Source organism: Panthera leo, chromosome D3, assembly GCF_018350215.1.
Source record: "Panthera leo isolate Ple1 chromosome D3, P.leo_Ple1_pat1.1, whole genome shotgun sequence".
In the NCBI taxonomy this organism is placed as follows: Eukaryota; Metazoa; Chordata; class Mammalia; order Carnivora; family Felidae; genus Panthera; species Panthera leo.
The window spans coordinates 43,775,781-43,797,277 of NC_056690.1; the positions used below are offsets into that span (position 1 = coordinate 43,775,781).

The 21,497-nt window shown below is 38.9% G+C and overlaps 1 protein-coding gene across 1 annotated transcript in view; it reads left to right on the forward strand.

The window, feature by feature from the left end:
- COLEC12 (collectin subfamily member 12) overlaps positions 1 to 21,237 on the forward strand; it is a 197,040-nt gene extending 175,803 nt beyond the window's left edge. The window contains exons 9-10 of the mRNA XM_042910501.1: positions 3,085 to 3,230; positions 19,781 to 21,237. Of these exons, the coding sequence (XP_042766435.1) occupies positions 3,085 to 3,230; positions 19,781 to 19,800 (166 nt within the window). The 3' untranslated portion in view covers positions 19,801 to 21,237. The remainder of the gene's footprint in view (positions 1 to 3,084; positions 3,231 to 19,780) is intronic.
- The last annotated feature ends 260 nt before the right edge of the window (positions 21,238 to 21,497 follow it).

Consider the following 21,497-nt stretch of genomic DNA (forward strand, 5'->3'; position numbering starts at 1 on the left):
GTTCCGTTATAATATTACGTATTGTGTTTTTAGACTGTAGAGCCATAGAATGGTGGAGACCAGAAGGGAACCTTCAGAGTCATCTAATTCACTAAAAACTCACTCTGGTTGACGCTTCATGTTTCTGTCAGAGTGGCATTGGCTCAGGCCACCAGAGAGAAACCTATATAGACCCTGGTATCGGGAGAACATTCTACAGCAAAGTAATACTTCTCACTACTAAGATTTTCCTGTTTTGAGGCCAGGCTCTTACCAGCAGAAGTTTCTTGGCCATGAGGCCTCAGCCAGTCTTGTGGTTGATGAGAAAGTACTAAGTCGTGAGGTTGGAAGGGGCTATTCCCAAGATTGAGACTTTGTGCTCTGCCACCATTAGGAAAAACCAAAACCCTGGGTGAGGGAGTTCACACCCACTAGCTGGTGTGCTTGTGTGTTTCCAGCTGACAAGAGCAGTGAGTCCAAGTGCTTCCAAGGTCCCTGGAGTACTTAGAGAATGCTGTCCAGGTACAAATGTGTGTTGGGATATGTGTTATAATATGGGATTCAGGGATTTGGGGCCCATGCTTCAGCCATCTTCTTTCCAGAATCTACCTGTAAAGGAAGTTAAGGCGCGGTGTAACCTGAAATTCTTCTCTAAACTATATACACTCTCTTTATCTGACATGTTCTATTCTGTTTAATAACAAGTATGCAGGCTCGGGGGTTTTGCTACAAATCACTCCATGTGATTTTGGCTTTTCCAAAGATATGTTTTGAGACTGGGTGCAAGACAAATTGCCCCCTGGAGCCTGGCTTCAGGTTACCCCACCGCCCATCCACACTAGTATCACCTAAGTCACACACTCATACCCACAGAACTGCATCCTACTTCTAGTCCCAAAGGAAAAACTTGAGTACCATATGCAGAGAATTCCAATGACTTAAAAAATAATGGAGAATGGTGATAAAGGTTATCTCTTTTTTGTATTTTTTTTAAGTTTGTTTATTTTGAGAGAGAGTGTGAGCGAGCACACAAGCGGGGGAGGGGCAGAGAGGAGAGAGGGCATCCCAATCAGGCACCATCAGCACAGAGCGTGATGTGGGGCTTGAACTCAGGAACCAAACCATGAGATCATGACCTGAGCCAAGATCAAGAGTCAGAGGCTCAACCAACTGCGCCACCCAGGCACCCTGATAAAGGCTGTCTCTTATCTTTAACTTATCTTTTGGTCTAGTCTATAAATCCCTTTTATCTATTTAACTTGAAGTAAATGCAAGGGAAAAATACTAAGCAGGTCTTCTTTCAGAACTCCTATTTATACAACTTCCCAATTAACTGAGATAAAGAATATCAAATGTCCCATCATTATACATTCAGGAATTACAGACCTCAAATTCTATAAACAAAATTGGAATAAAACCCCTTCATGTTACTGACAGAAATTAACCAAATGTACACCAACAGGATCAAACTGCTCAGGCATTGTTGACATTGCTGAAGGGTCCTACAGGGTGGATGGAAATATACAAAAAAAGCAGACGTGAAAGTAAACTATTTTTCCTTCTAACTTCATCTGTCTTTGGCCCGATCACCACGGCAGTCTGAGATTTTTAATTCACTTGTTTGTTGCCTATTACATAAGTTCTCCGAGGGAGGGAATTCTCCCTAACCCTAACCCAACCCTAACCCACATGCTGTGCTGCCATCATGTAGCATCATCCCTGGCACATAGTAGGTACTGTCTGGATGTCTGTTGAGTGAATGTGTGAATGAATATTTCTAACACTCCCTCCTAAGTATCATCCCATTTTTATTCTTTTTAGTTGATGGTTTTGTCTAAATTATCTGTTTATCACTAGATTTATTTAAGTGAGGTCACTTTACATTTTTTAAAAATCCATATATATATATATATATATATATATGGATCCATATATATATCTGTGTACATATATATATTTTACATATATTTATATTATATATTATATACATTTACATATATATGAATTATATGGTGTGGGGAGTCAATTCTGCCTTGTTTCCCCACCTTTTAATTGTAAATTTCACCTGTCATTTCCCACTACCCTCTAGTCTTACTGATCCTATTGTGAAAAGATGTAGAGCAATATGGGCTCTATCCTCAGATTACCCTAGGACACCCTATGGCTGATGGGGTAGTGAGTCATCATTTATGGGAAGAGCCTTCTGCTGCACATGTTTTTTTAGACCCTCCACGCAAGGCAAGCTTGTCTTCTCAGGCAGTAACCACAAATTTCTGTGCAAGAACCTGCTTCTTAGAGAAAATTGAGCTTTCAAGTTTTGAGTCCTGGAAGCACAACTAATTTATTGCACAGAAAGACAATCAAGAACAGTGAACTCTGACAAAGTGGTATTTTAAGCTGCGGCATCCAAGTTAACAAGCCCCCAGTGAACTCCTGAAGAAAATATGTTTTTGAGAATTTCCCTCCCCAAAAAGACAGTGAAATGTCTGAGTCATTTTCAGTAAGATTCAATTACTATTTCTTTCTAAAGCAGTCAACTATCTGCAGCTTAGCCAGACAACCCATAACCAAGGGTTTGTAATTGTAAATTCTCGTAAATGTGTATATTGGCGGTCCCTCACTTTCTCTGTGTGATGCTTTGACTTGTCAGAGGCAAGGAATCAAGATGCACAAGGATCCCTCTGGGCTCCCATAAGAGTGAGAGAGACTGTGTATGTGTGTGTCATGTCCTCAGCATGCATATATATTCACACACAAACATATTCACACACGCCCAGAAGTCAGCATTCCAGTACACACTGGAAAGTTACTCATCTAACTTTGTTGCAGAAGGATTTACTCCCTCAGCATTGTGATGAAGCAGCTCAATGAGTTGATTTCATTCAAAGATAACAAGCCCACAGGGAGATGCTGCATCACACACCACTCTGCAAAACAGCTGCTTTTTATTCTAAGAGCAGGCACAGCTTTTTAAACAGTGTATTTTTATTCCAGGACAAATGACATGGCTTCAGTTACATTTTTTATATTTATATGCTGCTCTTGGGTAAAAAAAAAACTTTTGCATGACTTGCAAATAACACTCCATTTCTGTTTTGTTAAAAGAAACTGGAAAGCTGGACAGCCAGATAACTGGGGTCATGGCCATGGGCCAGGAGAAGACTGTGCTGGGCTGATTTATGCTGGGCAGTGGAATGACTTCCAGTGTGAAGACATCAATAACTTCATTTGTGAAAAAGACAGAGAGACAGGTAAGCAGGGGAGGGGACTGAAGAGCGAGCTGCACAGCTTATATTCTGTCAAAGGGTGAGATGTGAGGAGTAGAAGGGCTCTGAATGCGGACTCTGCAGTCAGGTTCTACAGCCTGTGGTTCTGCCTCTTACCGGTGGGGCAGCTTGTTAACCTTAGGGAAATAATAATAGTATCCTCTTCGTGGGGTTTTCATGAGAGTTTAAACAAGTTAATAAATGTGCCTAACTTCTAGGAAATAAATATCAGATTAACTGTTCTAGGTCACTATCTCATAATATTGTCAGTTAATAAATATGGTATCAGTGTTATCGTTTTTATAGAGTTTCATACGTGGACAATTTAGGTGACTAAGCATTCAATTCCATGCGTATTTACTGAGCATCTACTATGAGCCAGATGCTATGCCTGATAATGGAGGGAGATCGGCTTAGAAGCTTTTCCGGGGTATAGACTAAGAGCCTTTTGTGTATACGTTTTTTGTTTGTTTTTTTTTTTATTACAAAAGATACCTATCTAAAGTTTCATTTAATACATGACCCTTTTCAGAATGGGTGTCTTAGTTTTCTTCATCAGACATAGATTTAAACATTTATGGTGGGGGAAGGAGGGAATGAGGAGTGAATCCTCATGAGTATGGATTTCTTTTGGGGGTGATGATATGTTCTAAAATTAGATATTTCTAAATTCTACACATCTTTGAATATACTAAAAGCCACTGAATTGTATACTTTAGATGGGTGAAATTTATACGTGAATTATATCTCATAAAGCCTTTATAAAAACGGTGGTGGTAAACAAAAACCTCAAATACATTTGCTCAAACCATTATTGACAGTAACCAGGACACAAGTTATCCATACATCCATTCAACACTTATTGAATACCAGGCACTAGTCTCCAGTGCCACAGGTCTTGAAACTCACAAAGAACTCCCAGCCTGGTCAGTTACAGGCAGGGGACAACTACAAATATCTAAACAAGAAATAGCCCCTTCCAATTCATGATGGCATGTCCCACAAACACACCAAGTCTACAGCTACATATGGAATAACTGCCTCCGAAAAAAACTTAAAGCCTGGCCGAGCAACTGCTACACATGAGGCAAACAAGAACAAAAACCACATCGAAGCAGGTACGAGAGGCGGAGACACAATCTTGCCATAAATCCCACCCTCCTGCACAGTGACATCTCGGTCAGAGGGGAGCTCAAAACCCAGAACTTCTTCCCGAGGAGAACCCCACATCCGGTACCCCAAGTTTTAAGACTTGCACCTGAGAGACAACCCCCCAAAACCTCAAGCTTTGAAAACCAAAGAGGCTTGCATCCATGAGACCCACAAGGCTATAGCAAACTGAGAACTGGGGTCTTAAAAGGCCTGCACACTTGGACTCACCCACCCCACGGCCCAACTCACAGGCAGTCAACTGCACCCAGAATTTACATGAAAGAAGCTCATTTGCTTATATTAAAGCATAGGCCTGGGGGCAGGCATCTAACTTAACATATGTATCTAGGAGCCTGCTGGAATACTGTATGAGACCTGACAGGCACCATCCTTACTCTCTCCCTCGGCCTTGCTCCACGGCACCAGTATCTCCTAGATAAATGTCTGGTGCCTTGGTTTTTGCCCATGGGACTGCCCTTGATCACCCAGCTCTGAAGGCCGGGGAGACTTGGGTTCCTGGGTTCTATGGGACTGTAGCAATCAGACCATTCTTGACAGACTACTGCCCCAGGACACTGCACAGACAGCAGGCTGCAAGACACCCTCAATCATTCCGTGAAAGAAGCCTATTTGCTTGTCCAGGAGCCTAAGGGACAGGCCTCTGGTTTGGCACACGTCTAGGAGCCTATACATATGTTCTTCAGGAACAGAGGCTGGTGGATTCAGTCTTTGCCCTCTCCCTCAGAGTCACTCAGATTCATCGGTGTCTCCGAAAGAGGAGCTTAGACCCTTGTCTCGTGCCCTAATTTTTGCAGCTGCCACCAGGGGACAGTTCTACATGACTTGGTATCAGTGGACATGGGTCCCACAGGACTATACCGACAGAGAAAGAGTTGTTAAACAGCGACCACCCCCAGAGCACAGCAACAGGTAACAGTCCCAGAAGCTCAGTCTATCTGTGAAAGATGCCTGTTAGCTTATCATCATGGCTGCAGCTGGAGGCACAGGCTTATAATTAAGCACGCATCTAAGGACTGATTGTAAGCATTTCCAGAGACCTCTCCTCAGAGGGCAGTCACTATCTCCATGCTCTCTGCTGTGCTCCAGAGCACCAGAATCTCCTGGTGGGCTAGGTACCCAGGACAGCTCTTATACATGTGTGGTGGGCTAGGGAACCTATCAGGTTTGGCACACATCTGAGGTGCTCCTAGGGAACAGAGGCTGGGGGATACTTTGTACTCTCCCTGTGCCTCATGAAAGCCCACTGGTATCTCCCAGAAAGGAGCTTGTATACTCATGTAGAGCCTTGATTTTTGCAACTGCCACTGAGGGTACACCTCCAGATCACCTGGCTCTGGTGGCCAGCAGACCTTATACTCATGGTCCCACAGGACTGTATATATTTGCATATTTTAAACACTATTGCCTGAATGTCTGACTTCCAATGTGTGTCTGCCTACACAAGGTAGAAAGCTTATGAAAGAAATTAAAGCAGACAAAAAGAAATGGAAAAACATTCCATGCTCATGGATTGGAAGAACAACTATTGTTAAAAGTCGATACTACCCAAAACAATCTACGCATTCAAAGCAATCCCTATCAAAATAACACCAGCATTTTTCACAGAGCTAGAAACAACAATCCTAAAATTTGTACGGAACCAGAAAAAATAATGTTGAAAAAGAAAAAGCTGGAGGGATCACAATTCCATACTTCAAGCTGTATTACAAAGCTGTAATCACCAAGACAGTATGGTACTGGCACAAAAACAGACACATAGATCAATAGGACAGAGTAGAACCCAGAAATGAACCCACAAACATATGGCCAACTAATCTTTGACAAAGCAGGAAAGAATATCCAATGGAATCAAGACAGTCTTTTCAGCAAATGGTGTTGGGAAAACTGGACAGTGACATGTAGAAGAATGAACCTGGACCACTTTCTTACACCATACACAAAAATAAACTCAAAATTGGTGAAAGACCTAAATGTAAGACAGGAAGCCAACAAAATCCTAGAGGAGAAAACAGGCAACAACCTCTGACCTTGGGTGCAGCAACTTCTTAAGAGACATGTTTCTGGAGGCAAGGGAAACAAAGGCAAAAATGAACTATTGGGACCTCATCAAGATAAAAAGCTTCTGCACAGCAAAGGAAACAATCAGCAAAACGAAGAGGCAACCGATGGAATGGAGAAGATATTTGCAAACGACGTATCAGATAAAGGGTTAGTATCCAAAATCTATAAAGAACTTCTCAAACTCAACACCCAAAAACAAATAATCCAGTGAAGAAATGGGAAAAAGACATGAATAGACACTTCTCCAAAGAAGACATCCAGATGGCTAACAGATACATGAAAAGATGCTCCACATCACTCATTCTTAGGGAAATACGAATCAAAACCACAATGAGACAACACCTCACACCTGTCAGAATAGCTAAAATTAACAATTCAGGAAACAACAGATGTTGGCAAGGATGCAGAGAAAAGGAAATTTTCTTTTTCTTTTTGCACTGCTGGTGGCAATACAAACTGGTGCAGTCACTCTGGAAAACAGTATGGATGTTCCTCAAAAAATTAAAAACATAACTACCCTATGACCCAGCCATTGCACTACTAGATATTTATCCAAAGGATACAAAAACGCTGATCGAAGGGGCACATGCACCCCAAGGTTTATAGTAGCACTATCACCAATAGCCAAAGTATGGAAAGAACCCAAATGTCCATCAACTGATGAATGGATAAAGATGTGCTACATATATATACATATACACACACACACACACACACACAATGTAACATTACTCGGTGATCAAAAAAAGTGAAATCTTACCATTTGCAACAATGTAGATGGAACTAGAGTGTATTATGCTAAGCGAAATAAGTCAGAGAAAGCAAATATCATATGATTTCACTCATATGTGGAATTTAAGAAAGCAGATGAATATAGGGGAAGGGGGGCAAAAACAAGATAAAAACAGAGGGAGACAAACTATGAGAGACTCTTTAATACAGAGAACAAACAGGGTTGCTGGAGAGGAGTTCGGTGGGGGGGATGAGCTAAATGGGTGATGGACATTAAGGAGGGCACTTGTTGGGATGAGCACTGTGTGCTCATGATGAATCACTAAATTCTGTTCCTGAAATCATGATTACACTATATGTGAAGTAACTTGGATTTAAATTTAAAAAAAATTTTTTAAATTAAAAAAAAAAAAAAAGACTGGGAGAGGTGGTTGTTTCCTCTAATACATAGAAACCAACAGAGAGAGTCAAGCAAAATGAAGAAACAGAGGAAAATATTCCTAACAAAAGAACAAGATAAAACTTCAGGGGAAAGAAAACCTTCATAAAATGGAGATAAGTAATACACCTGATAAAGTGCTCATAGTAATGGTCATAAAGATGCTAACTGGAACACCAGGGAAGATGGCAGAGTAGGAGGATCCTGAGTTCACCTTGTTGCAAGGACACACCAAGATAGCAGCTACCACCATGTGACTTAACTCTGAAAACAACCTGAAAAGTGGAAAAACAGACTTTTCATAACTAATCATAGGAGGCCACATCATAAAAGGTAGGAAGGACAGAGATGTAGTTGGAAACCAAACCCCGACTATGACTAACTGAAAATGGGAGGGACATCACATCAGTGGGGCTAAAACCCCAGGAAGCTGGAGGGCAATAGGAAACTGAATCCCCACCTTTAAAGAGCCAGAAAAGGAAACCATCAGTAAAACTAAAAGCCTAGTAAATGAGAGAAAATATTTGCAAATAATATATCTAAGGGGTTAATATACAAAAACTATAAAGAACTTATACAACTCAGCACCAAAAAAAAATTTTTTTTTTGACTAAGAAATGGATAGAGGACCTGAATAGACATTTTGCCAAAGAAGACATGCACATGGCCAGCAGACACATGAAAAGATGTTCAACATCACTGATCATCAGGGAAATGCAAATCAAAACCATCAGGAGATGTCACGTCACCCCAGTCAGAATAGCCAGGCTAGTCTCAAAAAGACAAGAAATAGGGGCACCTGGGTGGCTCAGTTGGTTAAGCATCCACTGTCAGCACAGAACCCACTTCAGATCCTCAAACCCCCCCTCTCTCTCTGCCCCTCCCTGCTCTCATTCTCTCTCAAAAATAAACATTAAAAAGATAAGAAATAACAAGTGTTGGTGAGAATGTGGAGAGAAGGGAACACTTGTGCACAGTGTTGGGAATGTAAATTGGTGCAACCACTGTGGAAAGCAGTGTGGAGATTCCTCAAGAAATGATAAATAGAATTACCATATGATCCAGCAATTCCACTATATTTACCCAAAGAAAAAGAAAGCACTGACTTGAAAAAATATATGCACTCTCTATATGTTTACTGCAGCATTGCTTATAATAGATAAAATATGGAAGCAACTCAGTGTCCATTGATAGATGAACGGATAAAGATGTGTGTGTGTGCATGCATATATATAGAGAGAGAGAGAGACACACACACACACACACACACACATATGCACACAGAGGAATACTACTCAGCCATAAAAAAATGAATGAAATCTTGCTGTTTGCAACAACATGGACGGACTTAGAGGGCATTATGTTAAGTGAAATAATTCAGAGAAAGACCAATACCATATGATTTAATTTATATGGAATCTAAAAGATGAAGCAAATGAACAAAGAAAAACACTCTTAATTACAGAAAACAAATTGGTGGTTTGGTGGGATGGGCAAAATAGATAAAGAAGATTAAGAGGTACAAACTTACAATTATAATGTAAATAAGTCACCAAAATGAAAAGTACAGCATAGGGAATATAGCCAGTAACATTGTCAGAACATCATATGGTGACAGATGATTATACTTATCATAGAGAACATTAAATAATGCATAGAATTGCCAAATCAATATACTGTATACCTGAAACTAATATAACCTTGTATGTCAATTATACCTCAGTAATAATTATTTAAAAAGATGCTCACTGAACTTGGGAGAATGGATGAACATGATGAGAACTTCCAGAGAGATAGAAAATACCAAACAGAAGTCACAGAGCTGATGAATATAACAACAGAAGTGAAAAAATATCTTAGAGGGGTTGAACAGCAGAATAGATGAAGCAGAAGAAAGGATCAGTGAATTCACAGGACAGTGGAACTCACCAAAGTAGAGTAACAAAAAAAGAGAATGGAAAAAAGTGAAGATGCCTTAAGGGATTTATAGGACAACATCAAGTATACTAACATCACATTATAAGGGTTGTAGAAGGAGAAAAGGGGGTGGGCAGAAAATTTCCCTAACCTACGGAAGGAGATAGACATTCAGATTCAGGATGCCTTGAGAGTTCCAAAGAAGATGAACCCAAAGAGACCAACACCAAGACACATTACAATTGAAATGTCAAAAGTTAAAGACAAGGAGACAATTTTAAAAGAAACAAGAGAAAAACTTGTTATGTACAAGGGAACCCCCATAGGACTATCAGATTTTTCAGCAGAAACTTTGCAAGACAGAAGGGAGTGGCATTATATATTCAAAGAATATTTTTTTAAATGCTCAAAGAACAGAACTTCCAACCAAGAATACGCTACCTGGCAAAGTTATTCAGAATTGAAGGAGAGATAGAGTTTCTCAGATAATCAAAAGCTAACAGAGTTCATCACCACTAAACCAGCCTTACAAGAAATGTCAAAGGGACTTCTTTAAGCTGAAAAAGGGGTGCTAATTAGGAACAAGAGAACACACAAAAGTATAAACCTTAATGGTAAAGGTAAATAGTAAAGGTGGTGGATTAGTCATTAGACAAAAGTAATAAAAATAACTATACAATAATTAAGGATACACAAGATAAAAATATATGAAATGTGACCTCAAAAAAATAAAATGTGGGAAGTGGGAATAAAACTGTAGAGCTTTAGAAAGCAAACTTGTTACCAAGTTAAAATAGACTGCTATAAGTAGTTGTATGTAAGCCTCATGGTAACCACAAAACAAAAACCTATAGTTGATAAAGAATCTGAGCACACCAGTAGGGGAGGTCATAAAATCACAAAGGAAGAAAAGAAAGGACTAGAAAGGAACTATAAAACAACTAAAAAGCTGGGGCGCCTGGGTGGCTCGGTCAGTTAAGCATCCGACTTCGGCTCAGGTCATGATCTCCCGGTCCGTGAGTTCGAGCCCTGCGTCAGCCTCTGGGCTGACAGCTCAGAGCCTGGAGCCTGTTTCGGATTCTGTGTCTCCCTCTCTCTCTGACCCTCCCCCGTTCATGCTCTGTCTCTATCTCAAAAATAAATAAACATTAAAAAAATTAAAAAAAAAAAACAACTAAAAAGCAACTTTTTATTTTTTATTTTATTTTCAATATATGAAGTTTATTGTCAAATTGGTTTCCATACAACACCCAGTGCTCATCCCAAAAGGTGCCCTCCTCAATACCTATCACCCACCCTCCCCTCCCTCCCATCCCCCATCAACCCTCAGTTTGTTCTCAGTTTTTAAGAGTCTCTTATGCTTTGGCTCTCTTCCACTCTAACCTCTTTTTTTTTTTTTCCTTCCCCTCCCCCATGGGTTTCTGTTAAGTTTCTCAGGATCCACATAAGAGTGAAACCATATGGTATCTGTCTTTCTCTGTATGGCTTATTTCACTTAGCATAATACTCTCCAGTTCTGTCCACGTTGCTACAAAGGGCCATATTTTATTCTTTTTCATTGCCACGTAGTACTCCATTGTGTATATAAACCACAATTTCTTTATCCATTCATCAGTTGATGGACATTTAGGCTCTTTCCATAATTTGGCTATTGTTGAGAGTGCTGCTATAAACATTGGGGTACAAGTGCCCCTATGCATCAGTACTCCTGTATCCCTTGGATAAATTCCTAGCAGTGTTATTGCTGGGTCATAGGGTAGGTCTATTTTTAATTTTCTGAGGAACCTCCACCCTGTTTTCCAGAGTGGCTGCACCAGTTTGCATTCCCACCAACAGTGCAAGAGGGTTCCCGTTTCTCCACATCCTCGCCAGCATCTATAGTCTCCTGATTTCTTCATTTTGGCCAGTCTGACTGGCGTGAGGTGATATCTGAGTGTGGTTTTGATTTGTATTTCCCTGATGAGGAGCGACGTTAGGCATCTTTTCATGTGCCTGTTGGCCACCTGGATGTCTTCTTTAGAGAAGTGTCTATTCATGTTTTCTGCCCATTTCTTCACTGGGTTATTTGTTTTTCGGGTGTGGAGTTTGGTGAGCTCTTCATAGATTTTGGATACTAGCCCTTTGTTCGATATGTCATTTACAAATATCTTTTCCCATTCCGTTGGTTGCCTTTTAGTTTTATTGGTTGTTTCCTTTGCTGTGCAGAAGCTTTTTATCTTCATAAGGTCCCAGTAGTTCATTTTTGCTTTTAATTTCCTTTAAAAAGCAACTTTTTAAATGGCAGTAAGTACACACCTATCAACAATTGCTTTAAATGGATTAAATTCTCCAATCAAAAGACACAAAGTGGCTGAATGGATAAGAAAACAAGACCCATGTATATGCTGCCAAAAAGAGACTCACTTTAGACATAAAGATACACACAGACTGAAAGTGAAGGGATGGAAAACGATACACCATGAAAACAAGCCAAAAGAAAGATGGGGTTGCTGTATTTATATCAGACCAAACAGACTTTAAACAGAGACTGTACAAGAGACAAAGAAGGGCATTAGATAATAACAAAGGGGTCAATCCAACAAATGGATATAACATTTGTAAATATTTACGGACCCAATATAGAAGCCCCTAAATATATGAAACACATATTAACAAACCTAAAGGGAGAAATAGGCAGCAATACAATAATAGCAGGGGACTTTAATACCCCACTTACATAAATAGATGGATCAGCCAGACAATAAAATCAATGAGGAATCATCAGCCTTAAGATCAGAAGGACTTAACCAACATATACAGAACACTCCATCCTAAAGCAACAGAATACATGTTTTTCTCAACTGAACATGCAGCATTCTTCAGAATAGATCACATATTAGGCCACAAAACAGTAAATTTCAATAAATTTAAGGAGATTGCAATCCTACCAGACATCTTTTGTGACCATAAAGGTATGAAACTAGAAATCAGTTGTAAGAAGAAAACTGGGATATTCACCAATATGTGAAGATTAAACAACATGCTACTAAACGACCAATTACTCAAAGAAGAAATCAAAAGAAAGATCAAAAAATTCTTTGAGACAAATGAAAATGGAAATAGAACATACCAAAAGTTATAGGATGCAACAAAAGGAGTTCTAAGGGAAAAGTTCATAGCAATAAATGCCCACCTCCATAAACAAGAAAAAGTCAGATAACATAGTTTACACCTCAAGGAACTAGAAAATGAAGTCCAAAGTTAGTAGAAGGTAGGAAATAAAAAGCAAAACAGAAAGGAATAAAATACAGACTAAGAAGACAATATAAAAGCTCAGTGAAAATGAGAGTTCGTTAAAAGATAAAATCAACAAAACTTTATCTAGTTTCAAGAAAAAAAGAGAGTGGACTCACTTAAGGAAAATCAGAAATTAGAGCTATTACAACTGATACCACAGAAATACAAGGATCATAAGAGACTATTATGAACAATTATTGACAACAAATTTGACAACCTAGAAAAAAATGGATAAATTCTTAGAAACATAAACCTACCAAGACTGAATAACAAAGAAAACAGAATATGTGAACTGACAGATTAATAGTAAGATTGAATTAATAGTAAGGAGTATGGTATTGGCATAAGAACAGACACATAGATCAATGTAACAGAATAGACAGCCCACAGATAAACCTGCACATATATCATTAATTAACTGACAAAAAAGCCAACAATATACAACAGCAAAAGGACAGTCTCTTTAATAGTGTTAAACAGACTGGTCAGCCATGTGCAAAAGAATGAAATGTACACAATACACAAAAGTTAACTCAAAATGGATTAAGAATTTAAGACCCGAAACCATAAAACCCCTAGAAGAAAACATAGTAATCTCCTTGGCATCAGTCTTGGTAATGACTTTTTTGAATCTAACACCAAAAGCAAAGGCAACAGAGGCAAAAATAAACAAATGGGACTACAGCAAACTAAATAGCTTCTGCACAGCAAAGAAAACCATCAAAAAAATGAAAAGGCAGCCCAAGCGTCCATTGATAGATGAATGGATAAAAAAGATGTGGTGTATATTTACGATTCAGCCATAAAAAAAAGAATGAAGCCTTGCCATTTGCAGTAACATGCATGGAGTAAGAAAATGTAATGTTTAGTGAAGTAAGTGAAGACAAATACCATATGATTATACTCATGTAGAATTTAAGAAACAAAACAAATGAACAAAGGGAAAAGAGAGAGAGACAAACCAAGGAACAGACTCTTTAATTATAGAGAACAAACTGATGGTTACCACAAGGGAGATGGGTTGGGGGATGGATAAATAGAAGATGGGGATTACAGAGTATATTTATCATGATGAGCCCTGGGCAATGTATAGCATTATTGAATCACTACATTGTACACCTGAAACTAATATAACATTGTATGTTAACTACGGGGATAAAAATAAATTTTTTTAAAAGATTTGAATAAAAACCATGAGGATAAAAAAAAGGCCACCTGTGGAATGGTAGAAGATATTTTCAAATCATATATCTGACAAGTTGTCAATACCCAATATACATAAGGGAATTCAAACAACTCATTAGCAAAAAGCCAAATAACCCAATTTAAAAGTGGTCAAAGGACCTGAATAAGATATTTTTCCAAAGAAGATATACAAATGGCCAACAGGTACATGAAAAGGTGCTCAACATCACAATCATCAGGGAAATGCAAATCAAAACCACAATGAGATATCACTTCACACCTGTTAGAATGGCTGTGCTCAGAAAGAAATAAGTGCTGGCAAGGATGTGGAAAACAGGAAATCCATGTACACTGTTGGTAGGAATATACCAGCCGCTATGGGAAACAGCATAGAGGTTCCTAAAAAATTAAAAATACAATTACCATATTATCCAATAATTCCACTTCTGGCCACTTATCTGAAAAAAATGAAAACACTACCTCAGAAATACATATGCACCTCTATGTTTATTGCAGCATTATTTACAACAGCAGCCCAAGTGTCCATTGATTAATGAATGGATAAATGTGCAGTATATATATAAATACAAAGGAATATTATTCAGCCATTAAAAACACTGAAATATTGCCATTTGCAATGATATGGCTGGAGCTAGAGGATATAATGCTCAGTGAAATAAGTCAGAGAAGAATACCATATGATTGAACTCGTATGTGAAATTTAAGAAACAAATGAACAAAGGGAGAGAGAGAGAGAGAGAGAGAGAAAGCAAGAAACAGATTCTGAACTATAGAGAACTGGTGGTTACCAGAGGGGAAGTTGGTGGTGGGAGGGTGAAATAGGTGATGGGGATTAAAGAGTGGACTTCTCATGATGGGCCCTGGGTGATGTACAGAATTGTTGAATCACTATACTATACACCTGCAACTAATGTAATACTATATGTTAACTGGAATTAAAATAAAAACTTAGGGGCACCTGAGTAGCTCGGTTGGTTAAGCATTGGACTCCTGATTTCGGCACAGGTCATGATCTCACGATACAGGAGTTTGAGCCCCATATTGGGCTCTGCACTGACAGTGCAAAGACTGCTTGGGATTCTCTCTTTCCCTCTTTCTCCCCCCCCCCCCCGGCTTGTGCTCACTCTCTCTCTCTCTCTCAAAATAAATAAACAAACATAAAAATAAAGCCATCATAAAAAATTTTTTTCCCACCAAAAACCATAATATACCTAGGAATAAACCTAACCAAAGTGGTGAAGATCTATACATTGAAAACTATAGAAAGCTCATGAAAGAAATTGAAGAAGACAAAAAAATGCAAAAATTGTCCATGCTCATGGACTGGAAGAACAAATATTGTTAAATGTCGATACTACCCCAAGCTTTCGCTTTTTGCAGATGACATGATATTATACATGGAAAATCCGATAGACTCCACCAAAAGTCTGCTAGAACTGATACATGAATTCAGCAAAGTTGCAGGATACAAAATCAATGTGCAGAAATCAGTTGCATTCTTATACACTAACAATGAAGCAACAGAAAGACAAATGAAGAAACTGATCCCATTCACAATTGCACCAAGAAGCATAAAATACCTAGGAATAAATCTAACCAAAGATGTAAAAGATCTGTATGCTGAAAACTATAGAAAGCTTATGCAGGTAATTGAAGAAGATATAAAGAAATGGAAAGACATTCCCTGCTCATGGATTGGAAGAATAAATATTGTCAAAATGTCAATACTACCCAAAGCTATCTACACATTCAATGCAATCCCAATCAAAATTGCACCAGCATTCTTCTCGAAACTAGAACAAGCAATCCTAAAATTCATATGGAACCACAAAAGGCCCCGAATAGCCAAAGTAATTTTGAAGAAGAAGACCAAAGCAGGAGGCATCACAATCCCAGACTTTAGCCTCTACTACAAAGCTGTCATCATCAAGACAGCATGGTATTGGCATAAAAACAGACACATAGACCAATGGAATAGAATAGAAACCCCAGAACTAGACCCACAAACGTATGGCCAACTCATCTTTGACAAAGCAGGAAAGAACATCCAATGGAAAAAAGACAGTCTCTTTAACAAATGGTGCTGGGAGAACTGGACAGCAACATGCAGAAGGTTGAAACTAGACCACTTTCTCACACCATTCACAAAAATAAACTCAAAATGGATAAAGGACCTGAATGTGAGACAGGAAACCATCAAAACCTTAGAGGAGAAAGCAGGAAAAGACCTCTCTGACCTCAGCCGTAGCAATCTCTTACTCGGCACATCCCCAAAGGCAAGGGAATTAAAAGCAAAAGTGAATTACTGGGACCTTATGAAGATAAAAAGCTTCTGCACAGCAAAGGAAACAACCAACAAAACTAAAAGGCAACCAACGGAATGGGAAAAGATATTTGCAAATGACACATCGGACAAAGGGCTAGTATCCAAAATCTATAAAGAGCTCATCAAACTCCACACCCGAAAAACAAATAACCCAGTGAAGAAATGGGCAGAAAACATGAATAGACACTTCTCTAAAGAAGACATCCGGATGGCCAACAGGCACATGAAAAGATGTTCAACGTCGCTCCTTATCAGGGAAATACAAATCAAAACCACACTCAGATACCACCTCACGCCAGTCAGAGTGGCCAAAATGAAGAAATCAGGAGACTATAGATGCTGGAGAGGATGTGGAGAAACAGGAACCCTCTTGCACTGTTGGTGGGAATGCAAATTGGTGCAGCCGCTCTGGAAAGCAGTGTGGAGGTTCCTCAGAAAATTAAAAATAGACCTACCCTATGACCCAGCAATAGCACTGCTAGGAATTTATCCAAGGGATACAGGAGTACTGATGCATAGGGGCACCTGTACCCCAATGTTTATAGCGGCACTCTCAACAATAGCCAAATTATGGAAAGAGCCTAAATGTCCATCAACTGATGAATGGATAAAGAAATTGTGGTTTATATACACAATGGAATACTACGTGGCAATGAGAAAAAATGAAATATGGCCTTTTGTAGCAACATGGATGGAACTGGAGAGTGTGATGCTAAGTGAAATAAGCCATACAGAGAAAGACAGATACCATATGGTTTCACTCTTATGTGGATCCTGAGAAACATAACAGAAACCCATGGGGGAGGGGAAGGAAAAAAAAAAAAAAGAGGTTAGAGTGGGAGAGAGCCAAAGCATAAGAGACTCTTAAAAACTGAGAACAAACTGAGGGTTGATGGGGGGTGGGAGGGAGGGCAGGGTGGGAGGGAGGGCAGGGTGGGTGATGGGTATTGAGGAGGGCACCTTTTGGGATGAGCACTGGGTGTTGTATGGAAACCAATTTGACAGTAAATTTCATATATTAAAAAATAAAAAAAAATAAAAAAAATAAATAAATGTCGATACTACCCAAAGCAATGTACATATTCAATGCAATCCCTATCAAAATAACACCAGCATTCTTCACAGAGCTTAAAAAAAAAAAAACCTAAAATTTTTATGGAACCAGAAAAGACCCCAAATAGCCAAAGCAATCCTGAAAAACAAAAACCAAAGCAGGAGGCATCACAATACCAGACTTCAAGCTGTATTACAAAGCTGTAATCACCAAGACAGTATGGTACTGGCACAAAAACAGACACTCAGATCAATGGAACAGAATAGAGAACCCAGAAATGGACCCACAAACATATGGCCAACTAATCTTTGACAAAGCAGGAAAGACTATCCAATGGAATAAAGACAGTCTCTTCAGCAAATGGTGTTGGGAAAACTGGGCAGTGACATGCAGAAGAATGAACCTGGACCACTTTCTTACACAATACACAACAATAAGCTCAAAATGGATGAAAGACCTAAATCTAAGACAAGAAGCCATCAAAATCCTCAAGGAGAAAGCAGGCAAAACGTCTTTGATCTTGGCGACAGCAACTTCTTACTCAACATGTCTCCGGAGGCAAGGGAAACAAAAGCAAAAATGAACTATTGGGACTTCATCAAGATAAAAAGCTTCTGCACAGCAAAACTGTTTAATTAGCAAAAAGATAAAACCACTAACAGAATGGGAGAAGATATTTGCAAACGACATATCAGATAAAGGGTTAGGATCCAAAATCTATAAAGAACTTATCAAACTCAACACCTAAAAAAACAAATAATCCAGTGAAGAAATGAGCAAAAGACATGAATATGTCTTCTCCAAAGAAGACATCCAGATGGCCAACCGACACATGAAAAAATGCTCCACATCACTTCATCATCAGGGAAATACAAACTGAGATACCACCTCACACCTGTCAGAATGGCTAACATTAACAACTCAGGCAACAACAGATGTTGACGAGGATGTGGAGAAAGAGCATCTCTTTTGCACTGCTGGTGGGAATGCAAGCTGGTGCAGCCAATTCTGAAAAATGGTATGGGGGTTCCTCAGCAAATGAAAACTAGAACTACCCTGGGCCGCCTGAGTGGCTCAGTCGGTAACTGTCCAACTTCAGCTCTGGTCATGATCTCACAGTTCGTGAGTTTGAGCCCTGCATCAGGCTCTGGGCTGACAGCTCAGAGCCTGGAGCCTGCTTTAGATTCTGTGTTTCCCTCTCTGTCTGCTCCTCCCCTACTCACACACTCTCTCTCTCTCTCTCTCTCTCTCTCTCTCAAAAATAAATAAACATTAAAAAAAAAATTTTAGATTAAAAAAAAAAATAGAACTACCCTATGACACAGCTATTGCACTACTAGGTATTTATCCAAAGGATACAGGTATGCTGTTTCAAAGGGACACATGCACCCCAATGTTTATAGCGGCACTATCAACAATAGCCCAAGTATGGAAAGAACCCAAATGTCCATCAACAGATGAATGGATAAAGAAGATGTGGTATGTATGTGTGTGTGTGTATATATATATATATATATGTATATATATATATATATATATATATATATATATATATATATTACAAAATGGAGTATTAGCAGTCAAAAAGAATGAAATCTTGCCATTTGCAACAACATGAATGGAACTAGAGTATATTATGCGAAGTGAAATTAGAGAAAGATACTTATGACTTCACTCATACATGGAATTTAAGATACAAAACAGATGAACATAAGGGAAGAGAAGCAAAAATAATATAAAAACAGGGAGGGGCACAAAACGCAAGAGACTCTTAAATACAGAGAACAAACTGAGGGTTGCTGGAGGGGTTGTGGGTGGGGGGATGTGCTAAATGGGCAAGGGGCCTTAAGGAGAACACTCGTTGGGATGAATCACTGGATTCCACTCCTGAAATCATTATGGCACTATATGCTAACTAATTTGGATATAAATGAAAAGGTAATTTTTTTTTTTTCCTGTGTGTGATGACAAATGTTAACTAGACTTATTATGGTGATCATTTCACAATGTATACAAATATCAAATCATATTACACACCTGAAACTAATATTATATGTCAGTTATATTCAATTAAAAAAAAAAGAATTACAGTAGAGGGTGAGAAGTGACCCAGGTTTGTCATTTGTTTGCCTTGTTTGGCCACTTGAGATTTAAGTTGACCCCAGAATGGACTCCTTAAAGGAGACATTTACCTTTTAGTTAATCTGGATATGAACTTATAGGCATTTCTTGAAAAAAATAATTGATGTATTTTGGAATCTTTCCTATAAAAATATGTGCTCCTTTTTTTGAATTGTACATTGTTTATTCTTTAAGAAAAACTAACGCCCATTGTTTTTCCTCTTTTGTAGTACCACCATCTGCATTATAATGGACTGTGATGTAATAACAAGAGCAGATTTTCAGATGGTTCTCAAGGGCAAAGGATACTTCTTTCTGATTGCATCATCTTCTCACCAGATTGAAAAAAAAGCACTGAAAACAAATTACTGAAAAAATTGACAGCTAGTTATCTTTACCATCTTCCTTTACTCAAGGATTTCAGAACTAAAATGTTCCCCCCAGTATGATGTATAGATTTTCAGTATGCAAATGGACTGAATCACATAGATTTTTTTCAGCCAGTAACTGCACAGTTATGCAAATCACATCTTCCAAAGTATGGATTGCTCCAATCAGAAAAAAGGCTATCATTGGTTGTTGAGCTTTAGGGAGAACTATACTGTGTAAACGTACCGTACATTTCTAAAATCCCAAATGTAAGAAAAATATGCAGACACACAGATATATAGGCCAACTCTTAGTAATGATATGAAATATACTTAAAGAGCTTTTAAAACTTTGTATTTTTGTACAAAATATTTGCCTTTTTACAATTTTTTCCTTTTCTTCCTTTTTTTTTTTTTTTTTTTTTGGTCATCTTACCAATATAATACATGGAGCCAAAGAAAACAATAATGGTACTAATAAAAAAAAAACTCTTAGGGTTTCTTGTCAGACTTAATTCTACCCATTGGCAAAGAATTTTTTTCAGTTGTGGTTTTAAAAAAAAAAATGTGTGTATATATATATTTTTTTAATGTATCATTTCCTCAGAGGAGTCAATCACTTGAAATGTCTAAAAATATCCTTGCAGATTTTGCCAGGGTAGGTCAAGCCTGAGCATATACATGGCTCAGTCAAGTGGGCTGTGTTTTGAGCCCATCACCAGCCAACATTCTTACTATGTGCCTGGCCAGGCCCAGAGAAAGTGGTCAACTCAGGATGTGCTTCTACTTCATTTTGGTGGAGTTAGGGGTGGTGGAGAGGTATCTGTTGGGAAAAAATCTGGCTATCTAGAAAGCCCTATTTTATGGCTGAGTTATGAATGTGCTTCATATCAGACCAATAGCAGAGCCACTAGTGACTGTCAGCAAAGTATGGCATCTCATCAACCAAGGCAGAGATGCAAGCAAGATGGGGACAGCTATATGCTACCTGGAAAGTTTGTGTTTTCTTAAGGCAGGTTCCAAAAAACATAACTCCAAGGTACACGTATGATGAAATGCAAGAGTAAACTTTTGGCCACTACATTGAACTGTTGCAAAGAACCTTTCCTCTGAGCCCATCTACCTTCTACACCTTGACTTGCCATCAAAAAGTCTAACATGAAATGTGCTGAAAATAGGCATTAGATATAATTGATGCTCAAAGGTAAGATTTCCAACCAACAGATTCCCTCTCCTCCCCTTCCAAGGAGCTCCCCAGGCAGTGCTGCTACCTATCCCAAATAAAATGGTAAAAGAATAAAGACAGAGTTTGACTTTCACACCTGCAGCCGTGTGGACTATGTTGTCTTAACCCCTGGTCACCATTCATGCCATCTCTGTAGCTGAAAACAACCATCTCCTCGCACCTTTATGCCCTGCTGTCCTGTTCACGTGGCCTGGTCAGGTTGGCAGCACTCACCGTCATCTGGGCCCTGTGACACAAGGCAAGCACTGGACTCCAGTATTTTCTCAGGTCAAGGCCTTCCACAGATTAAACCCAATCCCTCAAGACCTTTTATAGATTAAACCCAATCTGCTT